Source organism: Euprymna scolopes, chromosome 11 (assembly GCF_053919585.1).
Source record: "Euprymna scolopes isolate OS-2025 chromosome 11, ASM5391958v1, whole genome shotgun sequence".
Classification (NCBI taxonomy): domain Eukaryota; kingdom Metazoa; phylum Mollusca; class Cephalopoda; order Sepiida; family Sepiolidae; genus Euprymna; species Euprymna scolopes.
The window spans coordinates 680,134-697,500 of record NC_136492.1 but is presented as its reverse complement, the minus strand read 5'-3'; the positions used below and the strand labels follow the sequence as shown (position 1 = coordinate 697,500).

The 17,367-nt window shown below is 32.5% G+C and overlaps 2 protein-coding genes across 2 annotated transcripts in view; both read right to left on the bottom strand.

The window, feature by feature from the left end:
* LOC145287716 (uncharacterized) overlaps window positions 1-17,367 on the bottom strand; it is a 640,174-nt gene that overhangs the window by 502,470 nt on the left and 120,337 nt on the right. The window lies entirely within an intron of this gene.
* Window positions 1-17,367, bottom strand: part of LOC145288226 (uncharacterized) — a 41,440-nt gene that overhangs the window by 19,407 nt on the left and 4,666 nt on the right. Inside the window, exons 3-5 of the mRNA XM_080136267.1 lie at window positions 16,351-16,609; window positions 11,273-11,366; window positions 8,353-8,425 (exon numbers count right to left, since the gene is read on the bottom strand). Coding sequence (XP_079992393.1) covers window positions 8,353-8,425; window positions 11,273-11,366; window positions 16,351-16,609 — 426 coding nt within the window. The remainder of the gene's footprint in view (window positions 1-8,352; window positions 8,426-11,272; window positions 11,367-16,350; window positions 16,610-17,367) is intronic.

Below are 17,367 nucleotides of genomic sequence, written 5' to 3'. Positions count from 1 at the left end.
AGCTTGGAATATTGCTGGTAAGTTTCCCGGTTAAAAACAACATCATAGCCTTCAAATATTATGTTCCTGTTAAATCGTCCTCATAAATAATAAAATTCTACCTACTTTACACAATAAGTGATTACTACACCACCACCTTACATTCATTAACTCTTATCCTCGAATGGCCTTCAGCTTTGATAAGTAGTGACTCCTAATTAATAAAAAAAGTGCGATTAAATGGTGAAAACTGAACAAGTGTCATGGTAAGAAAAACCTGATAATCATAATAATGTTATTTTATAATAATTTTATTTCGTAATAATTTTATTTTATAATAATTTTATTTTATAATAATTTTATTTCATAATAATTATATTTTATAATAATTTTATTTCATAATAATTTTATTTAATAATAATTTTATTTCATAATAATTTTATTTTGTAATAATTTTATTTTATAATAATTATATTTTATAATAATTTTATTTCGTAATAATTTTATTTCATAATAATTTTATTTCATAATAATTTTATTTCGTAATAATTTTATTTCATAATAATTTTATTTTGTAATAATTATATTTTGTAATAATTTTATTTCATAATAATTTTATTTCATAATAATTTTATTCTAAAATAATTTTATTTAAAAATATTTTTATGATAATTTTATTTCATAATAATTTTACTTTATAATATTTTTATTTTATAATAATTTTATTTCATAATAATTTTATGTTATAAAAATTTTATTTATAATAATAGTATTTTATAATAATTTTATTTTATAATGATTTTATTTTATAATAATCGTATTTCATAATAATTTTATTCTATAATAATTTTATTTTATAATAATTTTATTTTATAAAATTTTATTCTAAAATGATTTTATTTAAAAATATTTTTATGATAATTTTATTTCATAATAATTTTACTTTATAATAATTTTATTTTATAATAATTTTATTTCATACTAATTTTATATTATAAAATTACATTTATAATAATAGTATTTTATAATAATTTTATTTTATAATAATTTTATTTTGTAATAATCTTATTTCATAATAATTTTATTTAATAATAATTTAATTTTATAATAATATTATTTTATTTTATAATAATTTTATGTTAAAAAATTGTATTTTATAATAAATTTTTTTTAAAATAATTTTATTTCATAATAATTTTATTTCATAATAATTTTATTTTATAATAATATTATTTTATAATAATTTTATTTTAGAATAATTTTATATTATAAAATTTTTGTTTTAGAAAAAAATTTTATTTTATAATAATTTTATTTCATAATAATTTTATTTCATGATAATTTTATTTTATAATGATATTATTTTATAATAATTTTATTTCATAATAATTTTATTTCACAATAATTTTATTTTATAATCATTTTAGTTCCTAATTATATTATTATATAATTATCTTATTTTATTAAAATATTATTTCATTATAATTTTATTCCATAATCACTGTTTTATAATAATGTTATTTTATAATAATTTTATTTGAAAATAATTTTATTTTATGATAATTTAATTTTAAAATAATTTCATTTCATGATAATTATATTTTGTAATAATTTTATAACTTTTTTATAATAATTTTATTTTATAATGAATTTATTTTATGATAAGTTTCCTTTATAATAATATTATTTTATAATAATTTTGTTTTATAATAATTGTACTGTATCATAATTTTATTTTATAATAATTTTATTTAATAATAATTTTATTTTATGATAATTTTATTTTATGATAATTTTATTTTATAATTATTTTATTTTATAATGATTTTACTTTATGATAATTTTATTTTAGTATCATTTTACTTTACAATAATTATATTTTACAATAATTTTGTTTTATAATAATTTTATTTTATAATAACTTTATTTTATTATAAATTTATTTTTTAAGAATTTATTTCATAATAGTTTTATTTTATAATATAATTTTATTTTATAATAATTTTATTTTATGATAATTTTATTTTATAAAAACTTTATTTTATAATAATGTTATTTTATAAGCTTTTGATAGTGTTTGAAAAAAAAAAAGATTGAAGTAAATCGATAATAGGAAATGTCTTTTTACATGTGGAAAGATTTTGATGAAAAAATGTTTTCACGGCGGTAACAAAAACGCAGAAAGTTCAGCTAAATTTTACTATTAAGTAAATTAATTGTAAAATTCCCTTGACGTATATTTATTTTTCCCGAACCAATTTAAAGATAATTAGTTAAGTAAAGTCTAAAGATATTAAATTATAGGACACTTTTTGTTTATTAACAAATGCTTTATTATCACCAACTAATTACTAAGAGAAATTCGTCTTCGCACGATCAGACAATGGGAAAAGCGACACGCAGAAATTCTATGGAGCCCAACGTCATTTTATTTTAAATTTAAAGAGAAAATAAAACAGTATACTTCAATATTTTTATGGTTGAAGATTATAAAAATATTAATGACTTTTTTTACATTTATCCTGTTGTAATATAATGTATGCGCTTATTATATTAGTACATTTTATTCAAACTTTACAATTAACATTATAATTTTATAGATAAAGATTGATATTTAAATTTCATTTTTAAATTCTGATTCTTTTTTTTAAATTTTTATGACATTTTCACACCAAACAAGGCACATCGGCACTTTTAAGTAGGGGGCTACTATAAGGGACATAAGCTACAGGGGTACTATATAGGGAGTTGGGCAGCAAGATATCGTTTCACGTTACTCTTGAACTTGCGGTTCTGGGGAATAAACTACTGGAGTAGAAGGCTCTCTTACACCTAAGGATCTTTACTGTGAAGGGGTGGGATTTAGCTGCTTTTCGGGTCTGTCGGGGGTATTTACGTCGAGGGGGTACAAGTGCTTGCAGCTCGTCAGAGCATTCACCTTTAAAGTACTTGTAAAACAGGCAGAGGGATGCAAAACTTCATCGATGGGACAGAGGCTGAAGCTTAAATGACTGTTCAGGACCTATCAGGTTGGCGATTCTCGTTTGGACCTTGTCCAGGAGCGAGAGACTAGCAGCAGATGCACCAGCCCAAATATGACAATAATACTCCATACATGGGTGAATGGTGGCCTTATAGAGGTATAGGATACTTTCAGGCGTTTGCAGCTTTCTAGCACGGTAGAAAGGATCTATCTTTTTCGCAGCAGTCCTGGCAACGTTCTCAATGTAATTGTTCCAACTCATATTTCCTGTGAACGTTAGGCCGAGAAGTTTAAAAGATGTACTTTCAGATAAAGAGACTTTGGTCATTGCTATTGTTTGTAGAGAAGGTTTCTTGGAATTATTGAAGGAAACAAGTTTAGTTTTGGCAGCATTGAATGTGACCATCCGTTTTTGCCCCCATTCCACTACAGATCGGAGGTCATCCTCTAGGATTTCTGCCATTTCTTTAGTATGTGGTCATTTGTTTTCCTGTCGTGTCTGTTATAGAGCGTAGTGTCATCAGCATGTAAACCCATCTCACAAACAATTTTGTCAGGGAGGTCATTTATGAATATTAGGAATAGTGTCAAGATTTTTTATGATAGCATGTACCTGAGAAGGGGTGATTTTTAGATCGTCTAGTGTGGCGTCTGTCCGCAAAGGAAAGTCAGGGAGGGGCGGTTAGCAGGGTCCAGTGTGGAGTTGGAGGCAAACCGACTGGCAAGCATGTTAACCTTCTCGGTTGCTGAACAAACAAGCTCATGATTGTTGGATAGTGGAGGAATTGTTGATTGCCCATTATTTACTACACTGTTGTAGATTGACTAGAAATCACGGGTTCCTAATTTCTGTGCTTCGATGCGTTTTTTTTTTTTGTTTTTTTTTTTTTGCGGTTTCAGTAAATTCTCTCTTAGCTGTCGCTATTTTATTCTTACAGTTACTTTTGGCTTCTATATACTTCAACTGGACTTATGTCGGTTAAATATGCGGTACGCATGCTGCCTTTGCGCAATGGCAGCTGCACAAGTAGAAGTAAACCATTGGGGAGAGTGAGGCTTGCTATAAAATTTCCGCGCGGGAACATGTACTTCAATTGCCGTTTTGAACCATTCAGTGGTCTCCTTGGCGCACTGTTCAGCAGGAAGTGAAAAGATATTTCGCCATGGGGTGTCTCTGAGGAGATCCCTGGTGGCTTCCCAGTCAGCTTTTTTTATATTACCTCGTTGTTTTGAGCAGTGGCTCTTCGGTTTTAGCTCTAGGGTTTAGGGCGATTTCAACCATTATCACTGCATGATCGGCGTTCCCGAGTGGGCTGTGGGCATTTGTTACACAATCATCGGGAACTGTTGTCAGAAATAGATCTAGAAGTGCGGCATGTTGATCTTACTGATCTGGGAAACGTGTCTGAAACGAAGCCGTCTGTGATAGGGAATGAGATATAGAGAAGCTATGTGTTATGACACCAGCTGCGTCTGTGTAAGTAGGAAATCCAAGCCAGTCGCTGTGGTGGACATTGAAGTCACCAAATACATGCACTTGTGCGCTAGTGCCGAGGGAGAGTGCTGTGTCTATGCTGTCAGAGAGTTTGTTTATTAGGGTAGAGTCCTGAGTCGAGGGAGAGTTGTAGAGAAAATAAAAGTAACTAATGTTATGCTGCATGTTAAGTCTAAAGCACATAAAGGCTTGATCGTCCGATTCTAGTTTTGTTTCTCTAGTCAAGGGAAGGGTGTTACGAATATAGACTCCAAGTCCGTGCATATGTCTGTCAGAGTCCTTACGGCAAAGTGGGAGATATCCGGGCATGTTAAAGTTGTTAGAGAGGATAGAGAAGTGTACGTTAGTCTCACTTAGTGCTAAGATATCCGGGGTGTTTTTTGAAGAAATGCTTCAACATTATCTAAATTAGTTCTAAGCCCACGGATGTTCGTAAATGCAAGTCTCAACGGAGGAGGCAAATTGGTTTTGTTTGAGGTTTGTCCTGGTTTAAGCGTAAATTTTTATATTGTACTATCAATTCCAGTTTCAGTTTAAGAAGGGATGGTGACCAAGTGGTTATGCAGAATACTAGACATGCAACACAAGTAGACCATCAGTTGACCTTCCATCTACTAGGATTGTGGCCTCAGGAAATCCCCCGGGGATGAGTGCAGGGTCCCTTTCCATGCGCAGCATGGCTATGCAAACATCCCGATATTATTCAACTATTGATGTAGCAGCCGCTCTAAGCGTAAGGGAACCTGTACTACCAGTCGGGAATAGAAGCCAGTAACTGTCAATCCGGTACCCTCAACCCATCAGACGATGGTCAACCCAATCTACTTGCACTGGCATTATGGTATTCAAGCACTTCCAAGTTGCCAATTTAAATGGATGGGATGTGTAGGGAGTGGGGAAAAGGGCGTTCATTGCCCTAGTCAGGAAACAAGATCGATCACTGAGAGTTTCGGTCGAAGTCCTGTGATTCGACCTCTACGCCTGGCTAATAGGCAAAGAAGGAGTATGGAAACCGGGCGATAGATAGTGCCTATCTACTCCGTAAGCAGTTAAGGTTTACAGACCGTTAATTTGTTTGAGTCACCAGCCCTAGGAAGGTTGTCATCCAAGACTGAAGAGGCCTCTTTCCCCTTAGGTTTAGTTTTAGAGTTTTCCTTCTCCTAGATGGATGACCTGGGAAGATCTATAGGTCCATCAGCACCGATAGGATTTGCCCCGCGCCTGGGTCCATATTCAGGTATTTCTGCGACCACGTTGGGATAGTTAATGTTACTGGGTTAGTTTGTAAAAGTTATATATCTACTGTAAAATAATACTCCTCAAAGTGATTAAGGGACGTTGCTATTTCATTGTCACTGGAGGAGGGGGCGAGTAAGAGTTCATACAGTGGAAGCAACTATATTTATGGCTTAGGAATAGGATAACGCGTTACAGAATGCTTGATATTAAGAATTAACTAAAAATTTTGTTGCCCAAGCTCTGGATATTTCAGATGGCAGGAGGATTAAGATGTATCTTCAATGTAGATAACAGTGACGTCATTTTATATGAAGTACAATACTGTATAGGTATAATTGGAAGTAAATTATAAGCTACGGCGTATTCAGTATGTATAATAAAGTAAATAGATATATGGGCAGATTTCCAGTAGATGCGAATATATGGAGGTTGTAAGTATTAAGTATGTTTCCTCGTCTACGGCAGATATCTTCAGCTTTCGTTTAAAAATCATGAAGTTGTATTTTGCATTACAGAGTTTTGGTTCAGTTTTTGTATTTAATATTGCAAAGCTAAGGAAGAGACAGCTATTGCTATGTAATGTAAATATCCGTAAATCTAAGTACAGACTGTAGCTAGTAAGTATCTACCTGGATAAGAATAAGCTAATGCATGCCATAAAGGTAGAAATGTATAGATGTTTAGTGATAATTACTTCCAATCAGTCAACATGCGAAGGTTAAGGGCGGAAAGCTAAGGACCCCCCCCAAGGCTTGTGTAATGTACGAGTGTTAGTGGCAGCTTAGGTAGTAGAGCTGGGTTTTAGTTTTCAGGAGAGGATTAAGCTGACAGAATACAGTAAAATTAATTGTTAAGATTAAGAGTGTCAAGTAAAATTTTGTTAGAGAGGGAGGGAAATTTTTTTTAACATGCAGATCAGACAGAGGCAGTCGTCTTGGAGTAAAAGTGTACATTGGATATACGTAGCAAGCCAGCAGGGGTGTTTGTACCGTAAAAAGAGAAACTTAGTACATGGCGCGTCGGATTTCGTAGTTAAAGACAGTCAATTAGGTCAGGCTCTAATCATTGTGTATCTATTCAGAAATAGTCCTAGTGATGTGGCTAGGGACACTGAATTTCAGTTACAGATATAATTGAAAATAATACAATTATATTAAGTGGTTTAGTATAGCTAGCAGGAACGGCACATTTCCAGTACAAACGAGCTCATAGTCATTGTAGATATTAAGTATATTACTTGAATAAAGTCCTATCTTCTTCTAATGTAGGGGAAAAATCCTGGTTTGTGGTAGATTCTGAAATACATTTTGCCAGGCTTTTCTTGTATCGCTAGTTTACTTGGAATATAGCAGGAGTGAAGCTGTTTAACTCATACGAGAGGGAGGGGGATTAACGAATTTCATCTTAAGACTAGAAAGTTTCCAAAAACAAGAAAAATAAGACATAATAATATAAATAAAAATAAATAAAACAAAGAGAAAAACAAGAGAAACAAAATTTAGCGAGGTAGCATGTATACATTTGAGGAATTAAAATGAATTCGTTAGAGACACCGTTTCTGCATCCGTCTTGAGAATTTGGCCATGTTTTTGGAGTTGGGAGAGTATTATTATTTACGGATATTTTGTGCACGTGTATATCTATTTATAGAAAAATATTCGTTATGCTCATGCGTGAAAATTAACTTTTTTTTTTAGTGGATAAAGTTTGGATTTTGAAATACATTTTGCCGGGCTTTTCTTTTATTGCTAGTTTACTTGGAGTATAGCAGGATTGAAGCTGTTTAACTCATACGAGAGGGAGGGGGGGTTAACGAATTTCATCTTAAGACTAGAGAAAGTTTGCAAAAAAAAAACAAGAAAAATAAGACATAATATAAATAAAAATAAATAAAACAAAAGAAAAAACAAGAGAAACAAAATTTCGCGAGGTAGAATGTATACATTTCAGGAATTAAAATGAATTTTAAGAATTAGTACTTATCATTCGTTAGAGACACCGTTTCTGCATCCGTCTTGCTTGGTCGAATGAGAACTTGACTCATTTTAAACATAGACATTAGCATTGTTGGTTAAAAAATTTCAAATTCAGTAATATTCCGAAAATTTGGATGAAATCAGTTTATCATTTTTTTTCTTGAAATATAACAGTTGCAAAATGCCCAGAGAGCTGGAAGAAATATTTATTAATAATTAAATATAAACCATGTGGGCGGGATGCAAATCCTGTCTGTTCGTTTTATGATATTGTCCAAATTATTCGTTAGTAGAAATAATTTCATGTTGAAATTATTTTTTCATTGTGACTCTAACGCTGATGTTTACACATTCATGCGTACAACGAAAATATTGTAATACGAAATGTGTTATGTAAAATCGCATGAAATATTTTTTACGATTCCATTCATTTTTTTTTTAAATATTGAACAAAAAAGCTCAATTTAAAGACGATATACACAATAATACATTTTAATTAAGATATAAAAATGAATGTGTTTATTATATTCTTTGATCGTTAATTAATAAATAGTAACAGCTTTTTAAAATTGGTAATTTTTTAATTTTCGTAAATTTTGAAGTGATTAGAGTGATCAAGATATTTATAAATTTTTAAAAATCGGCCATTTATTTTGTACGTACCTAATAAAAGCACTTACCGCATTTGTTAGAAACCAATTTCGAATATCTACAAGAAGTGCTCACTGCACAACTCATCAACTGGGCTGAATTCTGAAGAAAAAAAGAAATAGAAAATGTTGTTCAATTGCGAAAAAACAACCACAATAACAATAATAATTTTAATAATTATAATAGTTTTAAGATTAATAATAATTTTAATAATAATATGAATTTTAATAATAATAGTAATAATTATTTGAATAATATTAATTTTAATAATTTTACAAATAATAGAAATTTTAATATTAATAATAATTTTAATAATAATATAAATAATAATAATATTATGATTATTATAATCAATAATATTTTTAAAATAATATTATTATTATTATTATTATAATGACCCAATAATAATAATTTTAATAATAATAATAATAATAATAATAATAATAATAATAATAATAATAATAATAATAATAATTATAATAATAACTTTAACTTCCTCCTTCTATCTAAAAAATGGAGTGACACTATCAACTAGCACTATAACAAATAATCGAGACGGATCAAGGAGGATGGAAAGACCGAGAAAAGAAAACACTGACCAGACTTCCATTGGATTAGTGCGAAAGGAACTGGACCTTGGGGGGGTCAATGACACCCAAATCCCAGTGGTAATTAATGGTCATTGCAATCGAGAAATCAATGGTTAAGAGGTTCATTCTAATTCATGTGAAATCATGGGGGTTTGATGTCACTCAGAGTCCAGGGAACACCAACTGTTGTTGTCAGTTTGCAATCTTTGATAGTAATAACAATAATAATAATAGCGTGCAGAGGGCAGTTTGCTATGATGATGTTAAACAAACACTCAGCGCATAAACAACATATACGGAATGCGAATGACTGTATTCTTGATTCTTGATTTTGTTTTAATTTTATACTTATGAATCTGTGCGTACTTCATTGATAATCGCCAATATGAGAGACGGCGACACGGCAGAAAAGAAGAAATAACGAAGGAGGAGAAACCCACGGCATTCTATTTGGGATTGCCGATGTTATCGAGCAGATAGATACACACGTTTTTTGTCACGCACGCATAAATACACACACACGCACCCACCCATATATATATATATATATATATACTAGCAGAAGTACCCGTTATTATAAAATCTTTAAAAAATGGACTCTGGTTTATGAAAGTATGAAGGTTATGAAAAAGTGATGTGGGTGTAACGAGATAGCTTCTAATTTTTGGAGTATCAAAGCCAAAGCAATCCCCTCAAACGAACATGAGGGGGCAGTAGTGGGAATCTTTATCGACATAAAATATTAACACTAATTAGGGTTCCCCATTATAAGTATCCCCCACTGGGCCTCACCTCCGTTGGTGTAAGTTAGTTATTTAATCCGCTAACACCTCCCCCTTTTCCCATGATGAGGTTATCATGGCAAATTCGGTATTACATCAAACAGTGCGAGCGTGCATAGGGTTTCCATTTATAAGTGAAACCCGTGAGGCCCCTACCCCGTTTGTTGGGGTAAGTAGTGTAACCATTAAAACCTCCGACCACTCCATAGTTGGACAGCCTGCGATATTTGGTAATTCTACGAGTGTAAATCAAACGGTGGGAGTGTGCAGAGGGTTTCCAGTTATAAGTGACCTTCTCTTGGGACCTCACCCCGTTGATGAGGTTGAACGGTGTAACTTGTCATAACTTTCCGCTCGCTATAATTTGTTATTCTGCCAAATTTAGTAGCTTTACGTGAAATGGAGTGAGCGTGCATAAGGTTGCCTCTCTGTGGCTCCACCCTTGTTGGTGAAGGGATGACTTTATCATACGAATTTTTTCTCCCTGATACCTCTTCTATCATTGTAGGTGGTCAGTTTAGTATAATATTTAACTATATAGGAGTATATTCGTGTACGCACGGACATACACACACGCACACGTTGAGCTTTATTACATATATGTGTGTGTGTATGTGTTTGTGTGCGCACGCGTGTGTGTACGTGTGCGCGTGTGCGTGCGCGTGCGTGTGTGTATGTGTGTGGTGTGTGTGTGGTGTGTGTACGTGCGTGCGCATTTTATGAATGTTTTATTATACAAATAAATATTAGACTTAAAAAATCAAATCAAATTATTGCATTAAACTTCAATTGGATAAAAATCTTTAAAAAAGCATTAACAATAGACTTTTTTTTAAATGGAAGTCAACATTCATTAAGTCCAAAAGCCAGTTGAGGATTAGGGTTCATAAGTGCATGGTTATCACTGACTCAACAAAAACTTTTTTTGCATTGAGCTTGAAGACAACCATATTGTAGTCAACTGGAAAGCAGGTCACGGAACAGAGTTCCACAGGCGGGAAGTTCTAGAAAATGACTTCTGCTCATGGAATTTGCGTTTACATTTAGGCACAGATAGAGAGTGGGAGAAACTGTTGATTGTTGTTGTTGCTAGAGGAATGGTTTTTGTAAAAGTTTAGTAAGTGGGGCCATAGATTAGAGTTCAGATAAGCACTTGCCATGAAAATAACGATAGAGAAAACACAGGCTCGCAAGAAGAGGTTTCGAATCCGGTTTGGAATTTTATCAAAACAGAACTGGGTTCTCTGAGCATCTCCTGTCCATATATGCCAACGGTGCTCCATTTTATGACGTATCTGGCTCTGATATAAGCAAGAGATTGGTTCAGGTGTTAGATGTCTTCTGAAGCATTAAAATGACGCAACCATTTTATGCATCAAAAGAAAGTGTTGAGTGAATTGTTCAACTGCATAAATAACTCGCAATCACATTATCTTTTTAAAACAAAATCAATCCAAAAAATAAAATGTATATTAGCATGTATTTTGCACTTTTTAAGTATAGAATCAAAAGCCTTATAAAAACAAACATTGATTACTTAACAATTCGTATAAATATAAATAATACTTCTGACTTGCCACTTGGTATTCGTCTTGATTAACTTTACAATCCTGTGTAAAAATATTTTCGGTGAATGTGCGTTCGTCTTTTGTTTTTGAATCAGCATTAGATCTACAAACAGAACATTAAAATTATTGCAATTTTTTTTATATATAATGGGGGTAGATATTTAAGTGCTGCCGACCACAGCATCATGTGGTACAAGGTTAAGAAAGTGGGGTGTCAAGCAGGTTTTCCTTAAGGAGACGCACTCTTTCCTAGCAAAAATTGCCTAGTCATGTCCGTCGGCATTCCCCGATCAGGGCGCCTCAAGCAGCAAGCAACAAACTTACCCCACCTGAAAAATGAGTGGCAAGGCCTGAGAGGGTGGACCCCTGGATAATACCCAAGCGGAGTAACTCAGTCCGATTCTTGACTGATACTTTTCTACTGAATCTCAAAGCAACCAAAGCAGCAAAGAGACAAACCTCTTCCACATATAATGGGTATGATCCTTGACGGTTGAAAGATTCTAATTATAAACGCTGCTAATAAGAATTGACGAATCAAATTAATTCACTTTCTGTTAGCAACCAGAATTGCTACATAAACAATGGACCTTTTAGCATTCCAGCGCATTTTTTCATGTCAACACGAGAAGAATCGTTTGCTTTTGCTTGCTTACTTATAAAGTTCAGAACCTGTATAGACAAGCTGCTAACTGAAAACTTTTCATATCCAAGTGTTTTATAGAATAGCTACCCATCGAAAACTCTTCTGAAATTAAAAATTAAACATGGCTAGAAAAAATATTCCTTGAACTAAACTGTTTACTAAAAGAAAGGCATTTAAATAAATTAATTTAACACTGGCTTGAAATGATATTTTAAAAGTTATATAACAAATGTACATTCTAATATCTTTCTATGGTTTATTATATATATATTTAAGCATCATTTAGCATTTGTTTACAAAAAGAAAGAAATTTAATGAAATAAATTATATACTGCCTTTATGTTGCAGATTGGGCTCTGAGTGAAGGTTGGTATGTGGCTGGTAGTTATGCAGTTTGGATGACTTGGCTAGCTAGATACAAATGGAGTCCTGTAACAATAACATACTTTATATATCTATAAAAGTGAGAATGTGTATGTGAAGACACTTCTCAACCTATAAACTCAACGAATTTTTTATTTACAGATTTGGTATATAGGATATTCAGACATATAGAAAAATGTTAATCAGCCTTCATCCAGAGAAAAGGCTGCTAAGGGTTCAAAATTAAAAAATTGATACGTGGGAGTCACCGTTTTTATTTGTTTGCTAACTGTTTTACGACTAAGCATGCGCGAATCGTTCATATTATGTTTAGAATAAACAGGTTCGAAAACATTTCGTAAAGATCGTGTCAAGTGTGCATAATGATTATCGAGCGTGACTTACTGTCTATAGGTTTGGGTTTCGATCTCAGCTAGAGATTTTTTGACTTACAGAGAAAGGCATTTACAATAACAAAAGGTTGACATTTTGATCAAAATGGGTCAATTAATAAATAATTACTAGCGGGGGTGCCTTTGCCATGTCGTAAATTACGCTTAAGTATATTTTAATCTGTTTAGATTTCGTGATTTCAAAAGTAAAATATAACTCTAGCATTCAAAGCTGTTGACGTTACCACGTGACATGGATATGAACCGATTAAATATAAACTAAGATAAATGCATAAAATGTATAACAATTCTTTCATTGTAAGAATTGTTTGTTATCCAAAAGAATATTGGACATCAAATCATGTTCATGGAATTTGCGTTTAGATTTACCCAGTCATAAAATACACTTAAATATGATATTTTGATTTGTCCTAATTTCGTATATATTATTATAGAGTCGTAATTTCAAAAGTAAATCGATAAGTTTTTCGGTGCCATCAGCTTGAATCGAATCTGTAGCATTCAAATCTGATGACGTTACCACTGTACCAACGTGATACGCATAAGAACTGATTAAAAATAAAAAATAAACCAAGATGAATGTAGAAAATGTATACAAATGTTTTCATTTTTGATCCCTTTAAAAACTGTTTTAACCGGTAAAAATCCATAAAATAATGGTCCATAAAAATTCAATCATTTGACGCCCCTAGCACCACTCCGTGCCAGACAGACAAACACATAGCCTTTTATATATTAGATGATATAAGTTAATAGGAATCGATGATATTTTCTAGACTGGGAAGTCGAGTTTTAGATCGAGTAGGTTTTCAAGTCACCGATGTAACATAGTGCATATAAGCACGTGAGAAAATATCAGCAGCAGCGAAGGATGACTGGCTTGCAAAGAGATTAGCAGCAGAAGTAGCCAAAAAAAAAACACTGTATTTCATACATACATCTAAGACTAGATTTTTTTCTATGTATATGCATATACGGCACAATCATGTTGACACACCGGTTTTCAGCAGATCACCATAGTTAAGAAACAATGATCCTGGCCAGTACAAGATAAGTACCCATTTGAGAAGGCTATGCGCTCTATGTACCGCGTCTAGATATAGAAACTTCCAGGTTAGTATATGGGGGAGGCGTTTAATTCACTGGAAGAGATACACCACAGACGTGCATCTAGGAGAAGAAAAACTTATGTAAAACTTGAGGCTTACTGTATTGCACTGGCGAAGATTAGCAGTTGTACCAAAACAATGGTTGGTTCTGCACAAAGACTTCACCATTATAAACAAATCATATGTGGGTATCCAATTTAGTTGTTGTTGTTTGATGGACAAATATGAGGGCGTTAAAAACTTTTTTGTCTGTGACCGCGTTATCAGCACAATTTGCAAGTGATTTTAGCAAGAAAAATATTAAAATGATATAAAAACAATTAAGTCTGAGATGAAACCATCATAGTAATGGAGTCTACAAAGACATTTGTTAGCACGAAAAATTAATTCAAGGGACACTATGGGAGTATAATTGTTACTCGAATATATGCACAAATTTATTAGTATTAATCCGAAACGGAGAAGTAAACACTAAACTAAGAATTATTTAAATAGATAACGTTTTTACTGTGGATCCAAACACAGAAACTAACGCAAACTGAGATAACAAACAATTTCCTACAACCCAAGGTTCTCGTGTCTTAAACTACGTCCGCGCGTGAAGTATAAGTAGATATTGATCCACAGGACAAAATAGATCTTTATTTGTGACTGCAAGAGGTTTATTATATATTTTAGTTTTTATAACATGAATCGGGAGAACTGGAACTTTTGAGATAGTGGAGTCGAAATGGGAAAAATAGCCTAATTTAAAACTTTTTTAGTTTTTATTTTTCAAACAAAATTTTCTATTTCTGGTACGAATAATAAAATATTTACTATTATATAAAAGGAACTTTGTGTGTGTGTGTGTGTGTGTGTGTGTGTGTGTGTGTGTGTGTGTGTGTGTGTGTGTAAGAGAGAGTAAAAGAGAGTTCCTATCAATTCCAAAATGGCTGGACCGATTTTTATGAAATTTCACACAAAAGTACTTTATGTGTCTGGCAGTTTTCTTAGATATATTTTGTATATCGTCTTTGATAAGTATCCATAATTGAAAAAAATCCGATGAAGGAATTTACATGCAATTTAAATCAAAGTTAACACCTTACACAGCCTAACATCACAAGCGCATTTGAGAAGTTTTATTACTACACATACCGAAAATCTTGACATATAAATTTAACAATAGGTTCTTAAATATGACAGAGGCGCACTCGAAATGAATGTTTCTGTTTAAAGCACAATTGCACCATGGTGCTTGACTTTTCATTTTAAACTTAAATTCAAGCTATTATCACCGCAAAAGCAATAAGGTCAGGCATATAAAATCACCAGTAGGTTCTTTAATATGACAGGGTGTGTTTGAAATGAATGTTGTTAGAGTGCAAATGAAGCTTGGTATTCGACTTTTGCATTTTAAACCCCAATTCAAGCATGTATATATATAAAAATAATTTTATAAAATCAACAGTAGCTTCTCTACATTTCAATGCAGACCACAATGTATTGTAGACTAAGTCACTGCCAGGATGCATGTGAGGCTTCCTCCCCGTGTACGGTGATGGGTCCCCAACTAGAACAATCAATCAATTCGATTGAAAAATGGCCGATTTTATCGATTTCGATACCAATAAAAATATAGGAATGTGAAACATTTGTTAATTATCATTAAATCCTGGACAACTTCGGGTTTCCCTGATAGTGATCAATATTTATAGAAATTGAAATATCGACAAAATATAGATTAAATACCGAATTTAGGAAAGAAATATTACCGAAAAATTGCTACGATTTGATAAATTCGAAAAGATTGCATATTGATATATATCTATAAAAGTGAAAATGTGCGTGTCAGAACACTTCTCAAACTATATACTCAACGAATCTTTGGTATACAGACTTGAAATTTGATATATAGAGTATTCAGACATGTAGAAAACTTTTTAATCGGTTTCATACTAAAAAGAGGTGTTGCTAAAATTGAAAAAATTGGTACTTGAGGGTCATCGGATTTTTATTTGTTTGTCAACTGTTTCATTATTGGACATGCGCGGTTGTGAAATATGACAGCTTCCTTATATTAAGAATAAGTAGGTTTGAAAACACTTTTAAAAGACCGTGGCAAGCTGTTCTAATGGTTGTCGTACTTGACTCGCTGTCTTTAGGTTTTGGTTTCAATCTCAGCTTGAGTTTTTTTTTTCACTGACAAGAAATAAACTGTTTAGAAGAAAACACAATACTCGCATGCACATGTCTCAGTTTATTTCCTTTTTTCACGTCATTTTTTAAAGGAATTTAACGTTACGTTTGTTCCCTACATTATTTTTGTTTCTAATAAATAGAAAATCTGCATTAATTAAATTATAGTATTTATGCATATTTTACGACCGGGCAACGTGATGTGACCTGCTAGTGAGTAAAATAAAGATAAAATTTAGAACAGAATCGGTAATTGTATACAAAATTGGGAAAAATATTGGAATCGTCCCATCACTAATATATTTTAGTAAGAACCCCACATTTTTACATGTGTTACAAAAAAAAAGGACATTTTACAAAATAAATTTTCCGTACTTTACATTTCCAACTTGAACTTCCGCATTGCCAATTTCGGTTGCTCGTTTCTTCCGGTTAGACGTCGGACAGTTCACATTAACCATGACTAGGCAATATCCAATGCAAAGACTCCACACCTTGGATATTTCTTCTATCCTTTTCTCCATTGCTGACTTGATTTCTCCTTCATAAAACGCTTGGTTCATTTCACAATTCACGAATGAATATTGAAGTAAAATTACAATGACGACAGTATTTAGAATGGCGGGGTTTCGCACTGAAATATAAGCATTATAATTCATGGATATTTGGAAGATATTCACTCAGTTATGACTTCCAAATATCACGTCAGACATGTCGACATGTAAGAGTCAAAAAATATATGACATATTATTTGACTGGTACAGAAGGAAAATGAAATTGAAACATATGACAAATTTTATATAGCTGAATATATACAGAGTATTCAATAATTAACGTTACAAAATTTTTTGCCCATATTTATTAAATAAACTAAACAATACAAATCATCCCAACGTAAATAATAGCACAGAGTAAAATAATAAAATTGTCGCCTTAGAAAACAAGACTGCGACTTTATTTTAAAACTTATATCGAAAATGATTATGTAGTACAGCTGACATCTATTAAATGTAGCCACATTCAGCCTCAACCACAGCATCTGAACTGTGTGCATGTCTTTTCACAAGCGCCGGCGGGAGTTCGGCGAATACTCGGCGGATGGCGGCGATCAGGCTAGTTTTGGTGTGTGAGGGGTCATGTTGGTGATGTTCTCGACGTGTGACTGAACGAAGTAGTCCAGCGGGTTCAGGTCGGGGGAAGAAGGAGGGCCAGTGAAAGAAAAGTACGAAGTCATAGCACTCCTTCTGAAGCCAAGCCTGGGTCTCTTTGGACTTGTGCGTCAGCGCTGAATTCTGTTAGCATACCCAGGGTCTGCCAGCGACCGCCTGATTGTACCAGGGGATCACCACACTCCTCAACACATCCAGGTACACTTTGGTATTAACTTTCAAG